This window comes from Balearica regulorum, chromosome 1, assembly GCF_011004875.1.
Source record: "Balearica regulorum gibbericeps isolate bBalReg1 chromosome 1, bBalReg1.pri, whole genome shotgun sequence".
Lineage (NCBI taxonomy): Eukaryota > Metazoa > Chordata > Aves > Gruiformes > Gruidae > Balearica > Balearica regulorum.
The window spans coordinates 86,498,731-86,520,449 of NC_046184.1; the positions used below are offsets into that span (position 1 = coordinate 86,498,731).

The 21,719-nt window shown below is 39.7% G+C and overlaps 1 protein-coding gene across 3 annotated transcripts in view; it reads left to right on the forward strand.

The window, feature by feature from the left end:
• The window catches only part of KPNA1 (karyopherin subunit alpha 1), a 52,411-nt gene extending 35,266 nt beyond the window's left edge, over positions 1 to 17,145 (forward strand). For all 3 annotated transcript variants that reach the window (XM_075764305.1, XM_075764294.1, XM_075764316.1), the window contains 3 exons: positions 11,574 to 11,701; positions 12,420 to 12,598; positions 14,025 to 17,145. In XM_075764305.1, the coding sequence (XP_075620420.1) occupies positions 11,574 to 11,701; positions 12,420 to 12,598; positions 14,025 to 14,212 (495 nt within the window). In that variant the 3' untranslated portion in view covers positions 14,213 to 17,145. The remainder of the gene's footprint in view (positions 1 to 11,573; positions 11,702 to 12,419; positions 12,599 to 14,024) is intronic.
• Positions 17,146 to 21,719: the final 4,574 nt, after the last annotated feature.

The window sequence follows — 21,719 nt, forward strand, 5'->3', positions numbered from 1 at the left end:
TCTCCAGATGGTATAAATGAGAGATTGACCATCTCCTCTGCAGAGAAATCTTTTTGTTTGACCAGATAGAGGAGAAACTGCTAAATTTTTTTTTTCCCTGGTATGGAGTTTTTTCAGAACAGCTATACTAGGGGATTATTTTGCTTGGGTTTCAAGGACAATTCCTCATTCCTTCTCTTTTTCAGAAGTGATGGTAAAACAGATTATAGTGAAACCAGGCTTCATCTGATAAATATGCAAGGTTCCCTTCAAAGCAGTTGAATGAAAGTCTCATCATGTAAATCAAATTTAATTCTTCTGAAGTTACATTTCTCAATGCTCTTCTCCCTCACTGGATACAGAATTTTCAGAGATTGCAGAGGATGCGTGGAAGTCCAGTTGGAGATATCTATTCTTTGAGGAATAGAAATAAAGAGCAGAAATATTAGACATTAGAAACATTCATCTTGGTAACCAGGCAGAAACAATGCATGTTCGCACAGAAAGTAAATCAAATCCCATAATACGTTGGCAAAAGTGGCCAAGGAGTACTTCTTTCCTCCATATCCTTTTCCTTGGAAGGCAGCCTGACATTTGCTAGTCTTACATCTGATAGCTCTGAATTATTCATTCTATACGGTGAGAATGAACATGAAGTGGTTAACCCTCTTCACCCAAGGGATAGAATTACTTCTCTTTTGCAGAAAACTTTTTGCAAGAGATTGTAAAAAGACTGTGTGTTTTTCCTGAGGAAAAAGTATATTATATCCTTTGCAGGTAGTGCTTGCAATCTTTAGGTTATACATTCTCCCTTACAGAGAACATTCAGCTGCTGAAATGGCAGCAAAAAGGCTTAATACCTTGAATGATCTTCATCTTGGAAAGCACAGGAAATAAAGTTAATACTTTTCTGGAAGATAACTCGGTTTCTGCTAAGCTTCCTGGAATTAAGAGCCAAGTGCTCATCTAACTTCAGAGATGCTTATGTTAGGAAATGAGTAGGCAAGAAAACAAAACTTACAAAGGCAGAAAGCGGCGTAGGTCCTTCTTGTGTGATGTAAGAATATTACAAAGATGGTAGTGGAACTGTGAGCAAAGAAACCTCCTATAGTTCTATTTGCTCTGGCTTTCTCAGTCAAGATTTTATTTTTACCACTGAAGATCATGTTTTTTCTCAGATATAGAGAAAGATAAGGTTACTTAATCTAATCTTGGTAGACCTCCAAGAATTCTGATTCTGCCTTTATTGTGGCTTGTGTGTTAATCTGTGGATTAGCTGAATTTCTAACACAAAGTGCTGCGTAAAATCAGCAACTGTACCACTTTTTTTCCGGCCTCAGCAATTGTAATTGCTGTGCAATTAGCAGTGCGAAGAAGGTAATTACTGCTACTTGTACTAAGGTAAAAATGGTTTTGCCTTTGCTTTTCTTGCAGTGAAGAATCTTTTGGCTGCTTTATCCATGCTGCTACCACCTTAGAAACAGGGAGGAGCAGTATTTTCTCTCTAGAAGGCCATTTCTCTGCGGAACAATCCAGCCCAATACATTTTCTTAACTTTGTGGTTTTCCCCAAGTCTATCAGAGAGTTGCTTCAGGATGCACAATCATATAGGAATGCTGCAGACTTAGGAAAAAGAACTTGAAAAAATCAGATATCTGAACAAGTCATTTCATAAAGAAATAAGTATCAGAAGTGGCAATAGAAAGTAAAGTTTGTTATTAGAGCATTTTTTCAAAACTTCAGGATCTCTATTTTCATATTATTGATCAACTGAAGATACAGTTGTGAAGAGTCCTAGAGGTAACTTAAATTCTAGTGCACTAGAAGCTATTTCAATAGCGTATTCACTTTTGTGACTTCTACATAAGTATTCACTGTACCACATGGTCCTGTTCAAGTGAAGGAGTAAGTGCTTGTTCTTGTTTGCACCGTATTCTTACACCTGGTATCCACTGCAGAGACATGTAAAAGTAAGGCTTTAGGCAGAGAGTCTTAACTATACTCTTGGTAGTCCTCTGTCTTCTAAACTGTTGTCACATCTTTATTTGAAAACAAGCAAGGATAAAATAATCTCTCCTTTGTTAAAACAAAATTTGCCTAATCTACCTAAACAAAATTGTTAGGTACATCTATGCATATGTGTGTTTAGCAGTTTTTAGAAGTTTTGGTTCTTACCACCAGTTTAGATCAGCCCCCTTTCTACTGAGAACAGATTAGAATTGCTTTGTGACTTGGAGAGGTGAGGTGGGAATGCAGGGAGAGGGAAATTAATGCTATGAGGCATTAATATTGCACCTTCATTTCCAGCAGGTGATTCTTTAAAGTACAAAAAAAACCCCTTAACTCAGCATAGAAAAATAGTTGTTGTGGTTGTGTGGGTAGAAGCTTTCTTTCTCTTGCATTGAGAAGAAAACACAGTGTCAATCAAATGACCAAAATACATGTAGATTTAAAAGAATCCAACTTAAAGCAGCTGCCTTAGGATATTTCACAGACAAGGTTGGAAACATGTTAATGCATTACTCAAGTCCACAGAAAAAAATGAGAAGCAGCTTCTCAAAAGTGAAAGCTATAGGTCATTTAAAAGTCTCTCAGGCCCTATTTAGAGCAATTGAGCTGCCTTTGAACTCTGAGCACACACACGCTGTATAGTGAAACGCTGACTGCCCTAAGTGCATACCCGATTTAATCTATGCTGGTAGTTATAAAAATGAGATTACAAAAAATAGGGTTTCTGATTCTGAGCAGGAGATAATGATCCTGGTAATTACAACATATTGCAAATCATGTCCATCATGAGCCTTAGATTTTTGGAACTGCAGAAGGAGGCCCATTACAGGAAAGTTGTGAAGTAAAGGACATTGGAGAACGTTTGCCAACATGGTTGATAGGAGATCTCGAGGCCACTGTTTCTTGGAAGTAAAATTGGCAATTGCAAGTGTAATTGCAATGATTATCTCATGTTGAAAGGAAAGGCTCATCACAGATGTGTAACAAATTCCAGAAAGGCTCTAATTCTTTAATTTCTAGTCTCAGCCTGGAGAATGTCATGTGAGATACAAGGTGTGATGAAACCTCCTTTCAGCTCCAGAGCTGATACGTCTGCTTTTCTGAGAAAACTCCTTCTCTTAGCTATTACTTCAGACAACTCCTACTCAATGTCAAAATCATTGTAAACATTTGAGCTGAAAAACACTACAAAATAATTTCTGAAATTGGAAAATGCTGTTTGGTAAAGTGTTTCTTGAAGGTGGTCATATGCTAAAATGGAGAATAAAAGCTTAGGCTGTTTTCAGTAGCTGTGAGGACAAAGGTTAATTCCCATCAAGGAAGAATATCTGATTTAACTAAGTTCATGGATGAACCTATTTCATCTGTGAGTTGAGGTATTTTTTTTCTTTCTCTTAATTAATTTCACATTGTGATGAATTAAAACATTACTTCTTGAGAACTGGTCTTTCTGACAGAAGGAATTCTAAAATACTAGATGCAGCTGTAAACTAAATAATTTTTTTTCCTTTCTCCCCACTCCCTCCAGATTGCTTGATAGTTCCTACTAGAGGTCACAGACTGTAGCCAGATCTAGTCCAGTCTCTATGATACTAACTGGATTTTGAACATGCACAATCTTTAGCCAGAAACCAGACAATAATTTCAGCACATGGTAATTTTTCTCCTGAAAGTTAAATGTCTACTGGGCATAGTAAACCACATTATTGCAAGTTTCTAGCTGATCTAATTAGTGGGTTGTTGCTCCAGAGCAGTTGGGATGTTAGAATACTATAGAAACTTTGGGTAGTGCTCAAGCCATAATCTAGCCATCCCTTCTACACACCAAGAAGAAAATTAAATATTGTGGTAAATCTAATAGGTATTTTACCTAACTGATATTAACAGACAGAGCTATATTTAGTGTTGTTTAAGATTGCATTGGGTTACACTTCTTCCATCCACCCACTCTAAAGTATAGAAATATAAATTTAGAGGGAAGGACTTCTATATTCATTTCCACTTTCATACTGCCTACGATGCTGTTCGGTAGCACACTCCAAAGGCTTTCACTGCCATTTCTAAAAGACAAGACAGCAGCCTATCACCATTAGATTTGCACTCAAACATAGTCAAGTAAACTCTTTCTAGTGTTAAGGCAATATAAGTTAGCATGCATGAAGTATGTGAAAGTAAACGCTGAACTTTCTTTTGTAACTAATATTAAAGCACAGGAGGTTTGGTTTTCCCCCCTCCCCACACTAAAGGTGGAAGTGAAAGCCTTTCAGAGTGTGTTATCAACAGTGCTTAGGCAACATGAAAGCATGGTGGAATACAGCAGTCTTTCCCCTCTTTATTTCTGTGCTTTTAAGGTTTGGGTTGGATGTGTATATCCTGATGCAGTCATGATTGTCACTAAGTATAGTTTTTGTTTGTTAATTTCCTAGTTTGTATACAGCTTTGCTGTACTTCAGTGGATAGCTTCCCCAGTCAGGGAGAAGGGGAACTACATCTTCCTGGGAATCAGAAGGAGAACTGCACAGCTGAAGCTAATTCCTGACTGTCGACCCTTCTGAAGGGTATGAAAGGCTATCACATACCTCAGAAAATGCTCTGTCTAACTTCGCAACCTGTTGAAAAGCTATGAAAGGCAGTACATCAGACACAATCATCCATATCTGACAGTGAAGACATCATAGGAGTTCTCTCGTGTTGACAGGTTAAGAAACTTACAACTTTTTTTCTACTGTACCTTAAATTCTCACAAGAACATCTGGAAAACTGAGTATGGCTAGGCACAATAGCTACAGGATCTGTGCCATATTTTTCCTTCTTTAGGGTTTCCTGTCCTTGCTGAAATGTGACGTGGACAAGTGTAGCAAATGATACATTGCCTGTTGGTTTTTAAAATTCTAGAATGGAATACATTTTTACAAATTGGGGTAAAGATATAAGCTGAGAATTGTCAGAGGCTCTTCTCTGACAAGACCATGGTAGGTCTGGGGACAGGGAAAAGGAATAACATGATTCACACGAAGAGCTGTGATTTACACAGGCAATCTGTGTATCAAATTACTTATATTTCAGTGTGTTTGCTTTATGGCATAGTTTACACCAGTGGTCTAAAATCTTCGTGTGCTGTTTGTGGTGGCAGGACCTGAAAAAGTTTCTCAATTAGGAGCAAAATACGGCCTTGCAGACAAGGTCATATTTGATTGAGGATCAGCTAAAGTCAAAGATGAATGATTTCCAGGTTTAAGTTTGTGTTTAAGTACAAAAATCTGTTTTCAGGCTTCTGTATATGGTGAATCTCATACATCATACCGCATTGAGGGCAGCAGAGCTAGAATACCTTTAATTCCTTTATTCTGCCTGAAAACCTCAGCTGTCAGTGATATATATTGTGATATTTTTTTGTAGGACAGACCCTGTAAGCTGGATACACCTCAACAAGGTGGTCTTTATTATAGTGCAGGTTCTTCCTGACAGCAGTAGCAACCTTGTGTAAACTGGCGAGAAGTTTGCTTCACACACAGGCTTAGATGTCTGTGTCAACAACATAAAAGTGCATTAGAATTGAGATCTAAAGTGCTTCCTTCCTGGCTCTCAGATGGCAATGGTTTTGTACTTGTGCCACGTTAAGTAGCTTTGGCTTACAAATATTTGCTATGTTATTTAAAAAGCAGTTGTAAATTGAATGAGTAAACAAGGTGACTGGAACACAAGTAACTGAGAAGCCTCTATGAACTGAAATTTCCAGCCAGGAGGAGATCATAGCAGTAGGGCTGTATTCACAGCTGCCAGCTAGGGTGGTGACTGTAATCTTGATTTGTTACAGGTAATGAGAGAGCTTGCAGGAGCAGAAGAGTCATGTAAGATTTGGTTGCTTTCACATTTGTGTGATGAATCATATGTTGACACATGATGCCAACACTTGCATACTAAATGTATATGTGTATTTTTGCATACCGTAAGTGATTTATTTGTGGGAACCCAAAGGGGGAAAAGCAAATTCACTTGGTATTGACCAGCTCAAAATACTAATTTCCTATACTACTGCTGAAGACCTGCTGCCTGACAGTGGCTACAATCTATTTAGATTCAACATCCATGGAGATTTAATAAAACTCTGAAAATTCATTTCTCTATCTAGCTTCACTCTTTAAAAAATCAAATACTATAAAGTGAAGAAGCTCGATTAAAATAAAAAAAAAAAAGACTATTTCCAAGAGACAGGCAACTATCTTGGAGGGCCACAGCACAGGGATATTTAAAAAAAAAAAAGAAAAAACAAGCACAAAAAAGTTGACACTTCAAAAGTGAGCGCCAGATTTGCTGAAGGACTGAGCATTACAATTCAGTTCCATCTCAAATTAAATTTGAAAATTCAGATTTCAATTAAAATTCAATTTCAGTTTCCTGAAAGACTCGTAGTTACAAGTCAAGATGGAGTTCAGTTCTAACAAATCCGAATGGATGCAGTTGGGCAAAAATTTCAGTGTTAGTTTAATGTATTAAAAGGTGGGCTCTGGATTGCTTATTATGCAGAAAAGAGATTTCTGATGTATTTTGAAGATACCACCTCAGTGCCTAGTAGTAGCAGCCTAAAACCAATGAGAATGTTAGGAATCATCAGAAAAGGGATAAAAAAAGCAAAAGGGGAATCCTTATTCTTGTTCTAGTATAAATCTTCATTGTTGCCCTGAATGTAGATCTATCTTCAGAGGATATGGTGGGAGTGGGTGGTAAGGAAGGACCATAAAATGTCAACTGGGTTCCATATGAGGAACAGCTTTGTAGGCTATGAGACAGGTGAAGGGAGATGTGGCAGAATGCTGTAGAAACACAAGTGACATCTGAGAAGGTGAACGAGGAGTGATTGTCTTTTGATTTTTGAGCAAGATCCTTGAAGAACGAGGCGTCAGAGAGATCACTTGGTGCTGTGTTTAGGACAAACAAGCACATATCTTCTCATAGAGGTGTAGTCTAACTGGAACTCATTGCTGCAACTGTGAATACTTAAAAAGGAGAAAAAGAAAAATAAACATGACTAGAGTGTACACTTCTCTGTGCATCTGCTGTTGACTGCTGTTGGAAGCAGGATGTTAATGTTTTGTTCTTGCATGCAAGCAGAAGAGTGATTTGGATAGGAAAAATCCATATAAAACTGCTAAAAATGATACAGGTTTTGCAGTGTTTCTTTAAGCTTTGGTTGCCCTGTTGGCCTGCTCTTATACTCCTTGAAAAATTCAGGTCACATTTAGAGGGCATAAACATGAGTGTTGCAACGCATCAACTGCTCAAAAAGAATGTTTAAACACCCTTTACTTTATGGCACCTATGAGGCAGTTGCCCACTATTTTCATGAATGGCCAAGGCACTTTTCATTTTTCAAGGAATAGTGGAACATTTGAACAGGTGATGGAGAGTGAGATCTGCAGTTGTTTGTACATTAGTCCTTAGTTTACAACTTGAATTTTTTAATTTCCTTTTTATTTCTTTCACATGTTTTTAAAGTTCTTGTTGAACTGAAATCCCTTAACTGTGTTCATTTTGTTTGAAAGCTATGCTTATCTTGAGCATTTTGTATGTTCTACATTACTTTAGTCTTCAACACACTTCCACGTCAGGAACACACAGTATAGTAATGCTAAAAAAGGAAAGTAATTTGAATTAATACTTTATAACTCCTCAGAAGTTTTAAGTACATCATCCTGCCACAGTCCTTTAGGGTTTTGCTCTGAGGTTTGCTTTTCTTCAAGAAAAAAACAAAACCAAATTCTGTTTCAGTAGTTTACTGTTTTATCACTTAGAAGGAATTTAACTGAAAGGGAAACACGGCCTGTTTCCACAATAACTGTTGTTCCCACATAAAATCTCATAGAGCTAGGGATCCTTAGGCACTCTAAGTTTGCTTTCAAGAGTAACTGCTGTGGGCAAGGCTGCAAGACATGGGGTGTAAATAATAGATGCTGCTAGCACTTTCCCTGTATTAATGCTTTATTGTTTCCACCCTTGTTGAGCTTAACTGGACTTTTGAAATCTAATGAAGATATCAAGGTTAAAGAAACTATTTTCTGACGTAGTTAATGTATATTTTTAAAAAAAATCTTAAGCTCTGAGAGTTTCAACTGTCAACAGACTGCTAGTTGAAAAACTTTGCTGTACTACAGAGGCACAGTGAAGTACTTTTAACTGGCACTCATGCTAGGGTGAGGTGGTGACAACACCTACATTGCATGTGGAGCAGTAGGAAACATAAAAATATAGTGACTGATAATGCGCTTCTCTCTTGAGCCCAGTCTCTTTCAGTGAAGTGCCTTATAAGAGGCTGCAATTCATCGTGGTGCTTTAACCTGTTCTGCTTGGGTAAAGATAGCCAACTTCACTGTAGAGCAGAAAGTAAACAAGGTGCTTGTAGCCTTTTGTACAATAGAATAAGAAATAGAAATAAATAGAAATAAGGAGAATTAGAAATAAGAGCACTCACCCAAGAGATACGAGATCTGGATTCCATTCCTTCTGAAAAGGTTCAGGGGCACATTTCTCCACTCTGAGAAGAGTAATTTTACCCTCCATTGCATTAAGGCAAAGAGTTCTAAATTGATTGAGCCAGAAGGAAAACAATAACAATCTTTTGGGATTCTCCCACTTGCTGCCCTCCCATTGCTAGTTCCCTTTGTTCTGGAATTCTCCTACTATTTCACAAGTTTAAATTGAAACATTTTAAGGTAACTTTTTTGTTTTGGCATTAAGAAGACTTGAAGTATGTTACTGCCTGTCAGCAAAGATGTGGTGACTTAGTTCCATGCTATCATGTAATGTACTCTGATCTTAGTATTTATTTAAGAAGTTGGTTTTAAGAAGGCACTTTCTAAGGAAATAAATCTCATGTAAAAGTTTTCTTTTGGGGAGAGGATTTAAGAAACAATAATGAGATTTTTTTACTTATTCTTTGCCAGAATAGTAAAATACTAATGCCCTCAGGTATCCTATCCTAGATCTATATCAAGGTCTTTTGGTAGAGAATACTTAACATCCCTTAACACGCTGTTCTTCTAAGGGCTTCCACCTCAACGCCACCCTTGTTATAGCACTACCTGGACTGACATAAAATGTGAGCGTAGACTGCCAAGTCCCCTTTATCCTCTCTGGGTCACCAAGACTGAAGTTCACTAGTGAAAACACACATGCCCTCACTCTCTAGGTCCACAAGCACACACCTACATTCACAGATCTTTCGAATGTCAGTGTGGGCTCTCTGCCCATCTGCTGTCCATGGCTGGCTCCTGAGCTCTCTTAATTTGCTGTACTTGGCTCCTAGTCACCGGCTAGTTCAGCTTGATTCTCACTAGCAAGCAGATACACACATTGGTCTCAAGCATCCCCACACTTGCAGACCCCTTGAATATGAGTACAAGCCCTCTGCCCATGCCTGGATCCTGGGCCTCCTTCTTGCCACCTAGTCCAGTTTCCCAGCAAATTATGTACATCGTGATCCTCCACTCCAGCCACCACATTTGAGGATGATGTAAATGCCCCCATCGCATGGAGCTGGTGCCCAGGCATGTAGGTCCTGTGACCTGCAGTCCTACTCCAGCTGAGGTGCTGAGAGCCTCCCTCAGCCTCACCCCAGTGCCCCTAGCAGCTGGCATCCAGACACACAGGCCCTATGGACTGTGATCCTGCCCCAGTGGCTGATGCTGGGACCCTCACCTCCTCCAGCTGCAGAAGCCCCTTCTCCCAAGGTCTGACACCAGTTGCTGGCCCTGAATTCACCCTTTATGGGCACCCAAGAAACATGCTCCATAGTCTACAGCCCCTCCAGCTACTGGTGCCCAGACCCCCACCCGCTCCAGTTGCTGGCCTTCCAGACACAGGGGTGTCTCCTGATGTCTGATCCAGTTCCTGGCCCAAATTCACTCATGCTGGTCTCGGTTGCAAGCACCTAATCCTTACAGCACTCATGCAGGTTAGAGAGGGAGGTTACAATGTAAGATAGATAAGAAAAGATTCGTTACTAAGTTTTGCACAGTCTTGCTTGTCCCTGTCTTATCAGTTACAAAGTCCAGGCTGGCTCTCTGCAAAGCCATGCCTGTAGTTTCTTAATGGCCCATTAATTAGTGACTGAGCCTTTCCTTCTTTGTGATTGTCTCTCTTATCCCTTGCCTATCAGGTTTGTGTCACCATGTGTTTTATTTATTACTTTCCTGTTATTTATATCTCCCTTTGAGCTGAAAAGGTCCTTGATCTGATAACCTTAATGAAGCAGATGCTCTCATGTTCCATGTACCCTTACAGGTTGTTGCTTTTGTATATGTTTAAAAATTGTTTTTCCCAGTAACATATGGGGGGGGTGGGGAGGAATGCATTCTATTTTTTGAAGATATTTTATTTTGTCCGTTTTTTAAAATAGATGGCTCCTGTTTATGGCATACCACTTCCAGCATTCATGTTCAAAAATTTCAGTTAAGGACTTTTTTCAAATATTCTTTGCAAAGTAGAAATCTAATATAACATGGCATGTTGGAAGTGTAAGTGGTTTTCCTTGAGGGCCCCAGCTTGCTGTGTTAGAAGTGCAGATTATGTGGTAAAGGAGACAGTGTTCATGGGACGATTGATACAACTGGTACGCGGTATGGATTTACAAAATAGATGCAGTGCAGATGCCCAGACAAACAGGAAGGGTAAAAGAATATCACACAGTTTGGTTGGTTTTTTTTTTTTTTTTTTACTAGGGAACCATCTGCACCGTGAACTGACTATAGCTTTTTGCTGTATGTAATCTGTTAGTTTTATTCTGCAGAGCTTCTTGAAAAGGATCTCTTTGGTTTTCTTTGAATTTGCATTTACCAGTTATGTGATGACTTGGATTTGTAAAAGAGTCGTTTAAAAAATGTAATCCTAAGCTCTTGCTTCTTTGAATGAGCCTTCTGAAAGTGGTTCAGATCCTTGTCATACGTGTGTAACTAAACCAATTTCATTTGTGTCTTATTGCAAAAGGTTCTTCCCAGAGGACCTTAGTAGAAACTTGGAGCTGCTGACTAAATACTCATTTGACTTATATCAGTGTGGTGGGCTAAGCCGTTAACCATATTACTGAACCATCCGTTGCTTTGTCTTTTCACCAGGAAAGAATGTATTGGTGCTTGCTTGTTTTGAGGAGTTCTCACAATACATTCTCTCTTTGCTCTATTGTCTCACACAACGCAAGTGTAGCATGACACGCAGGTTTATGAAGTTTTTTCTCTGTTTAGGGGATCTTAACAACTTAGTGGTTTACTGACTTAATAACTGAGTGATTCACTACCTGGAAGAAATAAGGGAAGTATGGCATTCTTTTGCTGTCGCGGTATGATTAAGTAACACATTAGATATGGCAGTCACTTCAGTCTGAATATGTTTTGAATTCTTTTGGGATAAGCAAAGACCCTGGCAATAACTAGGGTTTTGAATGTAAAGCTGAAACCTGATTTTTTTGCCCCTTGATAAGTTAACATTTTATTGTTTATTGTGTTGTGCTGAGCACAGGCATTAACTAGCTCAAGACAAGGAAGTTATTTCTAATTTTTATTATAACCCTGACATGTAATTTCCTTTTGCAGACAGTCATAGATGCCCATATCTTTCCAGCTCTTATAAATATTTTGCAAACGGCTGAGTTTCGGACAAGGAAGGAAGCTGCTTGGGCAATCACAAATGCAACATCTGGAGGTTCTGCTGAACAGATTAAGTATGAAATAGTTCACATCTTTCAATGCAATTGAGTGAATTAGTGTTTGTGCAAGAAATCAAACTAATAATCTAGAAACTGGAAAATCTTTCTGCATGCTTTCAGTGTTTGTCTCCAGAGAGACCACATCTTTGTACTGAGTCATGAATGACCCGTTCATTCCTTTAGGGATAAATCACATAAGAAATTCAGCTGTAATAATTAATTGAACCATTTCTCTTATGTGAAAAAACCTAAATGCAACTTTTAAACTCATTTCTTAGTGATCGTTGTAGAGTATAACAAAGTCTGAAGAGGAACAGCTCAGCCCTTCAGACAAGGGCATCATTTGCATTGTTTTTCCTGTTTAACTTATACCAGTACATTATGCTTATATGCAATACTGTATAAAATAAAATTATAAATATATAAAATTATAAATATATAAAATTACAAATATATAAAATTATAAAGTAATATAGTTGGTGTTAATATAAAATGTATTTATAAATTATATTTGTAAAAACATAAATAATTTACAAACTTAAATTATTATTTCATATCTAGAGAGAAAGTATTTTAAAGTTATTTTCGGTGTTTCAGCAGAATTGGATAGATACAAATAGAGGTCTATAACTTCTCCAGTTTCTCTAATCAAGTTGATACCTTATCTGATTGTTTGGCTACACTGGTTATCATTTTGCAAACAATTTACTGGGTTCCATGTGTTGTTTTTCAGGTATTTAGTAGAACTGGGTTGCATCAAACCACTCTGTGACCTTCTTACAGTAATGGACTCAAAGATTGTGCAAGTAGCACTGAATGGGCTGGAGAACATCCTGAGACTTGGAGAGCAGGAATCCAAACGCAGTGGCACTGGCATTAATCCTTACTGTGCTCTTATTGAAGAAGCGTATGGTATGAGCAAAACATCTGTGGAAGTCAGGGGTTAAAACAATGATCATGAACCCATTAGAGTTTCAGTAGACCAAATTCTATTAATTTCCTCGTCACTGTTACCTAAAAATTAACTGTTGAACTGACAAGTCTCCATTTACCAACGTACTCCATGTTTTACATTAGCTTTGTCTGCAGGTAGATTGGAGACAGTGTGTCTTTTCTTAATTTCTTTCCACACTGAGGGAGCCTTCTGGCTCAGTATCTTCCCTCCACAGCAGATAAAAGTTCAGGTGCACTGCTTTGTAGCTCAGATTTCAAAACTTTGCCTTCCCTGTCTGCTGCCCTGTAGAATGATGGCAGCAGCAGCAACTTTCTTGTTTGCCTTTACTGTGCTGAGGTTTTGGCATCATTTCATCCCAGTTCTGAGGTACTGCTGCTCTTGAGGTGGGTTTCCTTGTCAATTGGCAAGTACTTATTAAGAAAAATAGAATTGGGTTATCAAGAGCAACATAGAAGAGGGACAGTAGCAGTGAACATGGTTTCTTGAACCATGGTTCCCTTCATGGTTGCCTTGACTTCCAGGGAAGAGTTATATCAGAATAGCATTTGTTCTTGCTTGGTTCTAGGTTTGAACTTCCCTTTTCATGTCAGTGGTGCAGAAATGTCTATAAAGCATCAGAGAATTGCTTCCTTTAGTCTTCATACATATTAAAAGGAGCAGACAAGAAAGCCACTACAATTCCCAATATTAGAGACTTACTAGAGTGTCTAAGACTTGGATTTCATTCTAGCATCATTCTTAGGTATCAAAGATAGTTTAGCTTGCTGTATCGCTTCCTTTGTTTCTGACTACAAGGCCGGAGTTTGCCCATCTGCTTAATATCTGCCCAAAAGCTGGTTGTATGAGTTTTAACTGCATTGTGTATACATGATACACATTAGGTAATGGAGTGTCTCTGTCTTTGGAAGCTTTGAAGACTTGGCTAGAAACAGCTGACATAATCTGGTGTTGGTAACAGTGCTGAGCTGGGCTGCAGCTTGAACTAGATAATTACCAAAAGTCTCTTCGAACTTGCAGTGATGTGATTTTGTAGTCATGGTCCTTGTAAAAAAAGCACTCTTTGAGGAAACATGGTCCTAAAGGTCTCTTCAGAAGAAGTCTTTGAGGCCTTGTTCTTTACACATTCAAGCTTGTTGATTTTATTTTTTGAGCGAGAGGGTAGAGGCAGACAGAAGGTATGAAACACATCACACAGTTACAGGGAACTCTGTAGTTCAGCCTGTTTTTCCTTTGGTGGGGAGACTACAAGTTGGGTAACAGACTTGTTCTTTCTGAAGGTGGGAGAGAATTGTTACGGAACTTGATGTTCACAGCGGACTGAAAATGATCATGGTCATATGCTTTCACCGAGCTGTAACTTTTACGTACTTCTTTTCTCTGCAGGCCTGGACAAGATTGAATTCCTGCAGAGCCATGAGAATCAAGAGATTTATCAGAAGGCCTTTGATCTGATCGAGCACTACTTTGGAACAGAGGATGAAGACAGCAGCATTGCCCCACAGGTGGATCTCAACCAGCAACAGTACATCTTCCAGCAGTGTGAGGCTCCCATGGAAGGCTTCCAGCTCTGAGGTGCCCCTGTGCTGTGTGCTCCTCTACCTAGCCAATCCTGTTGTCGAGCCACAAGCCACCCATGGAGTGATTCTCTTAATGTTTTCCATAACCCTGTTTGCGCTCATTCGCTTGCCTTGTGCACATGCTCTTACATACATCTGGAAAACTTTTGGCTCTCCGTGGCAGGATGCCCCCTCCTTGGCAAGGGGTCACCAGAATCACCCTTCTCCTCTAGATTCTGAACCTCTCCACTGCCGTCTTCGTGGAGTTGAGGCACCTTTCTATACTTTGAGATATTCCCTGCTCCTATTACAGGAAAATGATCCCTCCTCCACTAGCCCCCACACTCCCGGCATCCAAGATAAGGCTGCCTTTCTGATGTATTTGGTGCAGTGCGTGCCTGCAGTCCAGGGAGACATTCAGACTTTCTGAGAACATAGCTGAATTCATTCCCCATATTCTTCCCTGGATGCCTCTTTGGATGGCTGTGTGAGATGTGTTAAATCTTCACATACAATGTATCTCTTTTGCTGTATGTGCCAGCTGGGGTTATTGGCATATAGAACATGTTACAAATAATGGAATAAGTTCTCTATCCCCTGCAACAACAGGCTGCAATGGACATGTTTTTTGGTTCTTAAGAATACTGAACACATCTGGCCCCATCCCTTCTCAACACTGAGTTCCCAAGCTGGATTGCAGACCACTGTGGAGATTTGTATTCCTTCCCAGTCTTTCCTCTCCATCCACAAAAAAAGGGCCTGTGAACAGGTCACTCTTACCACCTCCTCAGAAATGACTTTCCAAACCAGCTTCTAGAATGGAGAAACTACCCCCACTTCTGCTTGCCAGCACAGTATGATCCAGCCGGGCCTTCCTTAAAAATCAAGCCTTTCCTGACTTCATGTTCCAGAGTCTGGTCCTTGGTATTATGGTTATGGCTGAAAAATTCCTGTCTGCCTCTTTACATTTTTACACAGCGTGACTTGAACAGATTTCTCATCTGAAAAATTACCTTCTGAGTACAGAAATCTTAATTTGTAAAACTTAGCACAAGGAGCATTAGATCTCCTTTTCATTTTCACAAGACAAGAGCTTCTTCTCCAGCTCACCTGATAAAATAGAGACCTCCTGGTCAAGCCCCTTATTTAACAACTACAATGACACTACATTCAAAGGATAGTAATCTTACACTCGGATCCTCCTGGCCCTTTCATTTCATTTTTTTTCCTTTTACTGTTTACGGGACTTCAGGTGAATTAGCATGGAACGCATGGTTCCTACAGGTGACATCTATAAGGCATCGCTGACTGCATGACAGCTGTCATCTGCAGCTGTAGACTGCCCTTCTGCTAGCAGCATGTTCTTGGCTCCGCAACCTGCTTGGATCACAGACGTGATGCGAAGGCCAGCCACTCCTCACTGAGTTCAGCTGACATTGACACCAAACTCTTCACACAACTGGGGAGATGCCACGTGATTGAAAGTGGCAGTTCCATTTCTGTAAATGCAATGGATTCTCCAGGCCGTCCGCTCCCCACCTGCATCGTATGTTCTTTCAAACCATTTTGGACGCTTGGAACACACATTTGTCCAGTGTAAACATTTCAAAATTGCCACTGACCACTGCAGTGTCATGTACCTGTGGTAAATGTTAGTGGCAGAACTGTCTGCAAGATCCTCCTTATGACTCCTCTCAGTGACAAGCCACTGCAAAAGCAAAACCAGCCCATTGGATACAGCATAATAAAAATATATAAATCACTTGTCAAACTGCTGAAAGAAGCTAGGCAAAGGCCTGAACATCAGCTCTGTGTGACCGTTATTTAAATATAGTCTTCAGTTCTGTCTGTGCTTCAGGATGGAGACTCTGACCTGTGTGGCCACTGCAGAAGCCACCTGCTGCCTCCCTAGCTAAGCCAGTTGGCCTCCACCTTCCCTCTCCCAGTTATTTTCTCTAGTGCTGCTTTGTGCTGAAGGAACATTTAGTTTACTGCACTTGATCTGTAAATGGACTTCGATTCTTTGTAATTTTAGGGGGTTAAATTTGGTGGTTAATTTAAAAAAAGCAAAAAACCCCTCAATGTTGCCTTTACATCACATATAAATAACTGTGTTTCTCTTTTCTTGAAGGGTGATAGAAGCACTGATTAGTAGCAAAATCTTGTTTTAGCTTTTGGATTTTTTTGTGCTGGATTTTTTTACGTGTAAATTTCCAATAACATGTCATTTCTATAAGATTTGTTTAAAATCATGTACCTCTTATTGGATGGTATAAAAATGCTACATATTTTGTAAACAAATCTGAGCAAAGTGTGTGTGCATATATTCTGTATATTCATATATGTATATTCTGTGTATATATACACTAGTGTGTATATATACATATATACACACACACGTATATATACACACACATAGATATGTGTGTGTATATATACATATCTATATATCTATATATCTATATATATATAAGTGTTTTCTCTTCCAGGCTAGTGAAAACAATGTGGTGCATTGGCGTTTCCCTCCCCTGCCCCCCAAGAAAATAATGACAATTGCCTCTAAATGAGTGAATTAAAAAAGAGTCCATTTAAGCTGAATGGTGTGCCTTCCTGTGTAAGGAGCCTGGCCAGTGTTTGTTACTTTTGCCGTGGATATGTGAATTCAGAGCAGATAAGTATAAATCTTTAAATTTGGTATGTTTGTTTGAAGTGACAGGCCTGGTTGACACAGGTAGTATTGTTGTCATATATACTTGGACTGTGTAAGGCATTTGACTGATACTGCGTAATATTTTGACTGAAAACTAAAACAATACAAAAATCAACATGGCACACATTAAATGGATTAAAATGTGGCTAACTCATAGGTCTCAATTTAATTTTAAATGGTGCTTAATTGAGTGTATTTCCATCAGGATCTTCCTTCCAGCAACCAGTTCTTGTCTTTGCTTTACTTAGCCTTATTAATAGGTTGAAAAGAAACAAAATCTACTTCTAACAAAGGCTGCAAATTATACGAGTACGGAAGGGAAATCAGACTTGTGAATTACGAAAGGAATGGCTCACTGATACAGACTGATCAGAATTACTTGGTAAGCCAAGGGCAAGTGAACTATTTGCATTTTAATAGAGCAAGATGTCTAGTGCAACGTTACCCATCTAATAAATAACATTCAGGCCACAGGCAAAGGACTCTGTTTTGGAGGAAAAGGGCCGCTGAAAGAGTATGAGGATCATTATATGTTATCGCTTGAACGCTACTTCCTAACATGATTCTGTGTGGCTCATGTAATGCTCACAGGTACAAAAAGAAACTGGCATTGATGAAACTCTTTTTTTACAGGAACACTCTCAATGTTGCTATCAGCAGTTAAAAAGGGACGCTAAAAAATTTGGAACAGCAACAACTGTAAAAAGATTGCAAGTTCCATTGAGACGAGAAACGAAGCACTTTTTTTTTTTCTTTTTTTTTTTTTTTTTTTTATTAGACTGACATGGGAGTAACAAGACTTATGTCCCTTGCTGGAAACACTGAAACCAGTATTCTCTGCTTTCCTGCAGGATGTGCTGCTGCTCAAACAGGAACTATCTCAGAGAACACCTCTAGCTTCCACTTTTGTGAAGGTCACACTGTGTTCTTGTTCTGCGTGTGAGTAGGAGGCAGCGTGGTCTCATGTGCAGAGCATAGGCCAGGGAGCTGTTGGGGTTCTTGGGTTCTTCTCTTAGCTGTGCCATGCAGTGTGTAGTGCCAGAAAAGTGATCTCACATATTTTTTAATTCCCTTATCCTGAAAATTTAAATTACTGCATTTGTTTCTGTCTGCTTGTGGGGATCCAGTCTAAACACCTTCCAAAAGCCCCAAAAGCTGGTGAAGTGAAAAGATTAATGAGAACCAGGAATCTCTTGAGTTCTACTTGCAGCATCAGTAATGAGGTGAAACTACTGCAGTAAGGTTTTAACAATGTCTAATTTTAAACTGGGCATTAGAGAAAGGAAGATGCCGGACTACCAGGAATTGTTATCCGACTGTCCTGTCCACAGACCTGTAATGCCTTTTAAGCGTTGCGTATTTGTTGAGGCAGCAAACGGGAGCTATCATTCTTCTGTTGGTAAAGTTCCCAGTGGAACATGGCAGGCAGGGTCACTCTCTGTCGGATTCAGGAGGATGCAACAGATGATGGGGCAGAAAGTTACTGGAAGCTCAGTAAGCCAGGACCAGTGCTTTGCGCTCCTGGGAAGATAGCACACACGCAAACAATCATTTGAGGCAACTGCTGCCTAGAGACTTCAGCCAGTTCTTAAATTCCTGTGTTGGTTCCTTGATGCCAACCAACTACTGATGGTCAAAGTCCCTTCACTTAGTCTTAAGGGAAGGGAGGAAGGCACTAACCCCCGAAAACCTACATGTTCTTGAACCTGCATTTCTGTAACTCTCGGCACTGAGACTATTAAGAACCAAATCCCACCACCCAGTCCTAAATGTGACAACGCTCCTGGTGATGCACCTCTGTGCTTCCCCGAGGATTTTCCACAACAGCTATCTTACCTCTGTGCGAGCTTTAAGTAATGCCCCGTGTCTTTCTGTATGATTTCTTTGCTTCTGGGATTGGCACAACACATCATTAGTACTTTCCCATGCCAGTTTTAGCCAGTAGACATGAAGATCTTTCTTCAGGCGCCTGAGTCTTAGAGGAAAATAAACAGGACCTCTTTATGTACTGCTACAGCCACATCCATGGGGCTCCTGCATGCTCTTTTGAGGCAGTGTTAAAGTTGTCAGATTGATTGTTGTATTGGGAAGCATCTGTTGCTTCTGGAACAGGTACAGCAATACGGCATATGGTATAGGATTGATAATTTGACTTTTTTTCAATAAACATGAATGGTGTTGCAGACCAAGCCAAAGGGGAGAAAGAAAAATGAAAACTGTTCTAAGGGCTTAGTATGTTCTTCTCCATCAGGTGCTGCTGAAAGTGTGCAGGCTAAAGCTATGAACTAATCAGGTGATACAAGGTGTATTAAATTCTCCAGTCAGCTAGACTGGCTGCTTAGGCCAGAGACGTGCTGGTTTTTAACCATTGTCTGTGTTTAGAAGTGCTTTCTTGGAAGCCATCATGCTAGGAAAGAGGTGGTTTCTTTCACTGCCTCCCTGAGAAATATTGGTATCATTTTTCTAGTATGCAACTACTTGCAAATGTTTGGGAGCGAGCTGGAGACAGCACAAAGCCCAAGGGCTCAGGCTCTTATTTGAGGCTCTGGAACCAAAATAGAAGTTGAAAGAAAACACAAAATGTGCACAGTGATGCATGGGTTTTATGGTAGATCCTGAAATGGTGGAGGTACCAAGGTGATAGAAGGAAGGACTTCTGCATGGAGCTCCTGTCAAACCACTGGACCAGAGTTCAATTTTTGAGTAAACTCAAAAAAATTATATAAATTTAAGTAAAATGAAAAACTGGTGACCACAGCTTCACTGGCATGTTGCTTTCTAAGTGTTAATTTACAGATTTTTATTTGAAATGCTTTACCAGCTGAATGAGTCCGAGTAGTTTTATTTCCAAAACTAGATGAGGTACCTGCCAGTTCTATTCAGAGAGTGTACTTGGAGGTGCTTATTGAAAGGGGAGTATCTTTGAGAAATGCACATTTTTAAGCTCTGCCATCACAAAGTATAAATCAAATCATGAGTTTCTCTTCATAGTAACCTGAAATACTGTCTGAAGTGCACATCATTGTCCTTTTTTTTGTCTCATTTAATACATAAATGAGCACAGGCACACAATCTGGGAATGTTTTTTGGTTCCCACCTGTATGCTTACTAGTGTGGCAGAGAACCACAGCGGTCATGTTCACATACCTGCAGTAGTGGAATTAAGTGTGACTTACGTTCACTGCTGAATGAGCAGACAAATCTGTGGCAGCCTGCTCTGTTTGACAGCATACATGTGATAATTGCCTTACAGAAAATCTGATAACAGGTCATGGTGTCATATGAAGTTTATAGCTTCAGTGGTGAAATGACTGCACGGTTTGTTTGATGGGTTGCATCTCATCAATACAAGTGGTACTCAGAAACGCAATTCATAAAAAGGTGGACTGCACGAGTTATTTTCTGGCTCTAGAGGAAAGAACAAAGTACTAGAGAACACTGCACTAGATACCTTATTGCTTCTCTTTTCTAGGTATAAAGAGAAGATTTACCCTGCATTTTTTAGTAGGGCTTTTAATTTTTTTCAGCAATCACGCTGCTTTTTAGTAGTATAAGAAAAATAATCAGGAAAAGGTTAAAAAAAAATAATTAAAAATTCTGCCTCCTACTATGAGGAAGTTCACAATCTGTCAAACACAGCACCTCTTCTGTTTGTGGTGTCCCCAGTGGCCAGTTAGCAGAGAGTCCTGGGAAGTAGCAGAGTTTGAAACAGTCCTGACAGTCCCACTCTACATTTCCTTCCAAACGAACTGAGAGGAGGAGGAAAAATACTGGTCTCCAGTTGCTACAGGCTGTTCAGCATGAGCGGTATGTGACCCTTCCGGGATGAATGCCAGAAATAGGACTGTTGGGAGTTGCTCTTTGCAAGTATGACTGGGTCTGCTGCTTCTAAAACTTGAAGCAGACAATCTTTAAGTGAGCTAGTATCAGGAAAGCAGAGATGACAGTTTAAAGGGGCAAAAATGAAAATCCAAATGTGGTTTGGAAAAAGTTCTGCAGCAGAGAGCAGGAATGCCTGATTGACTGCCATACTCATGTGCTTCTAAATAGTAAATCTGATAGCACAGGTTGAAGTTTTTGCTCAGTGTTCCTCAAAATACTCGTCTCTGTTCCCTTGGTTTGGACATTCTCACATCTCACCACCGGCTCTGGTGTAAAAACCATTAGGCTACTGTCTGCAACACACTGGTTCTCTGGAGTGCCGTTTCACTATTGCTCCCCCTTCTGTTTTTATCAAAGGCAGGCAGTTTTTCACAAAAAGTAATCCTTCACAAATGCAGCCAGAATATATTAGACCTCAAACAGGTAAGCAGACTTTCTAATAACTTATGATCATTTTGATGATATTAATGCAGGTCATATGATTATTCCTGACACAAGGACTGCCCTAATAATTATTGTCTCTTACAGAAAGAGGAACACATGGAATATTTTAGGCAGCCTGTAACAATACAGAATACATATAGCACTGTTCTTCCTGAAAGGACCTGGAATAGTCAGTGATAGCAGACTGCTGCCCAGCACAGGTATTTTGTTTGTACAGGTATGGATGTACAAGTGGAAACCCAATGGGCTGTCCTTTTGTGTCCCAGTTATCTTCTTATATGTGGCAAGAGCGAACATAAGACTTTGTAAAGGAGATTGGTACCACAAATGAAGGTACAGCTCCTGCAGCCTTTTAAAAGATGCCTAGTCTTGTGCATAGCACAAGAGAAACAACTGTTCTGTCTATACAGTTTGCTCACTTGTCCTGTTTAACTAACTGTGAAGACGACAGTTTGGAGGAAAGGAGAGGTTGTTAGGAAAAGAAAA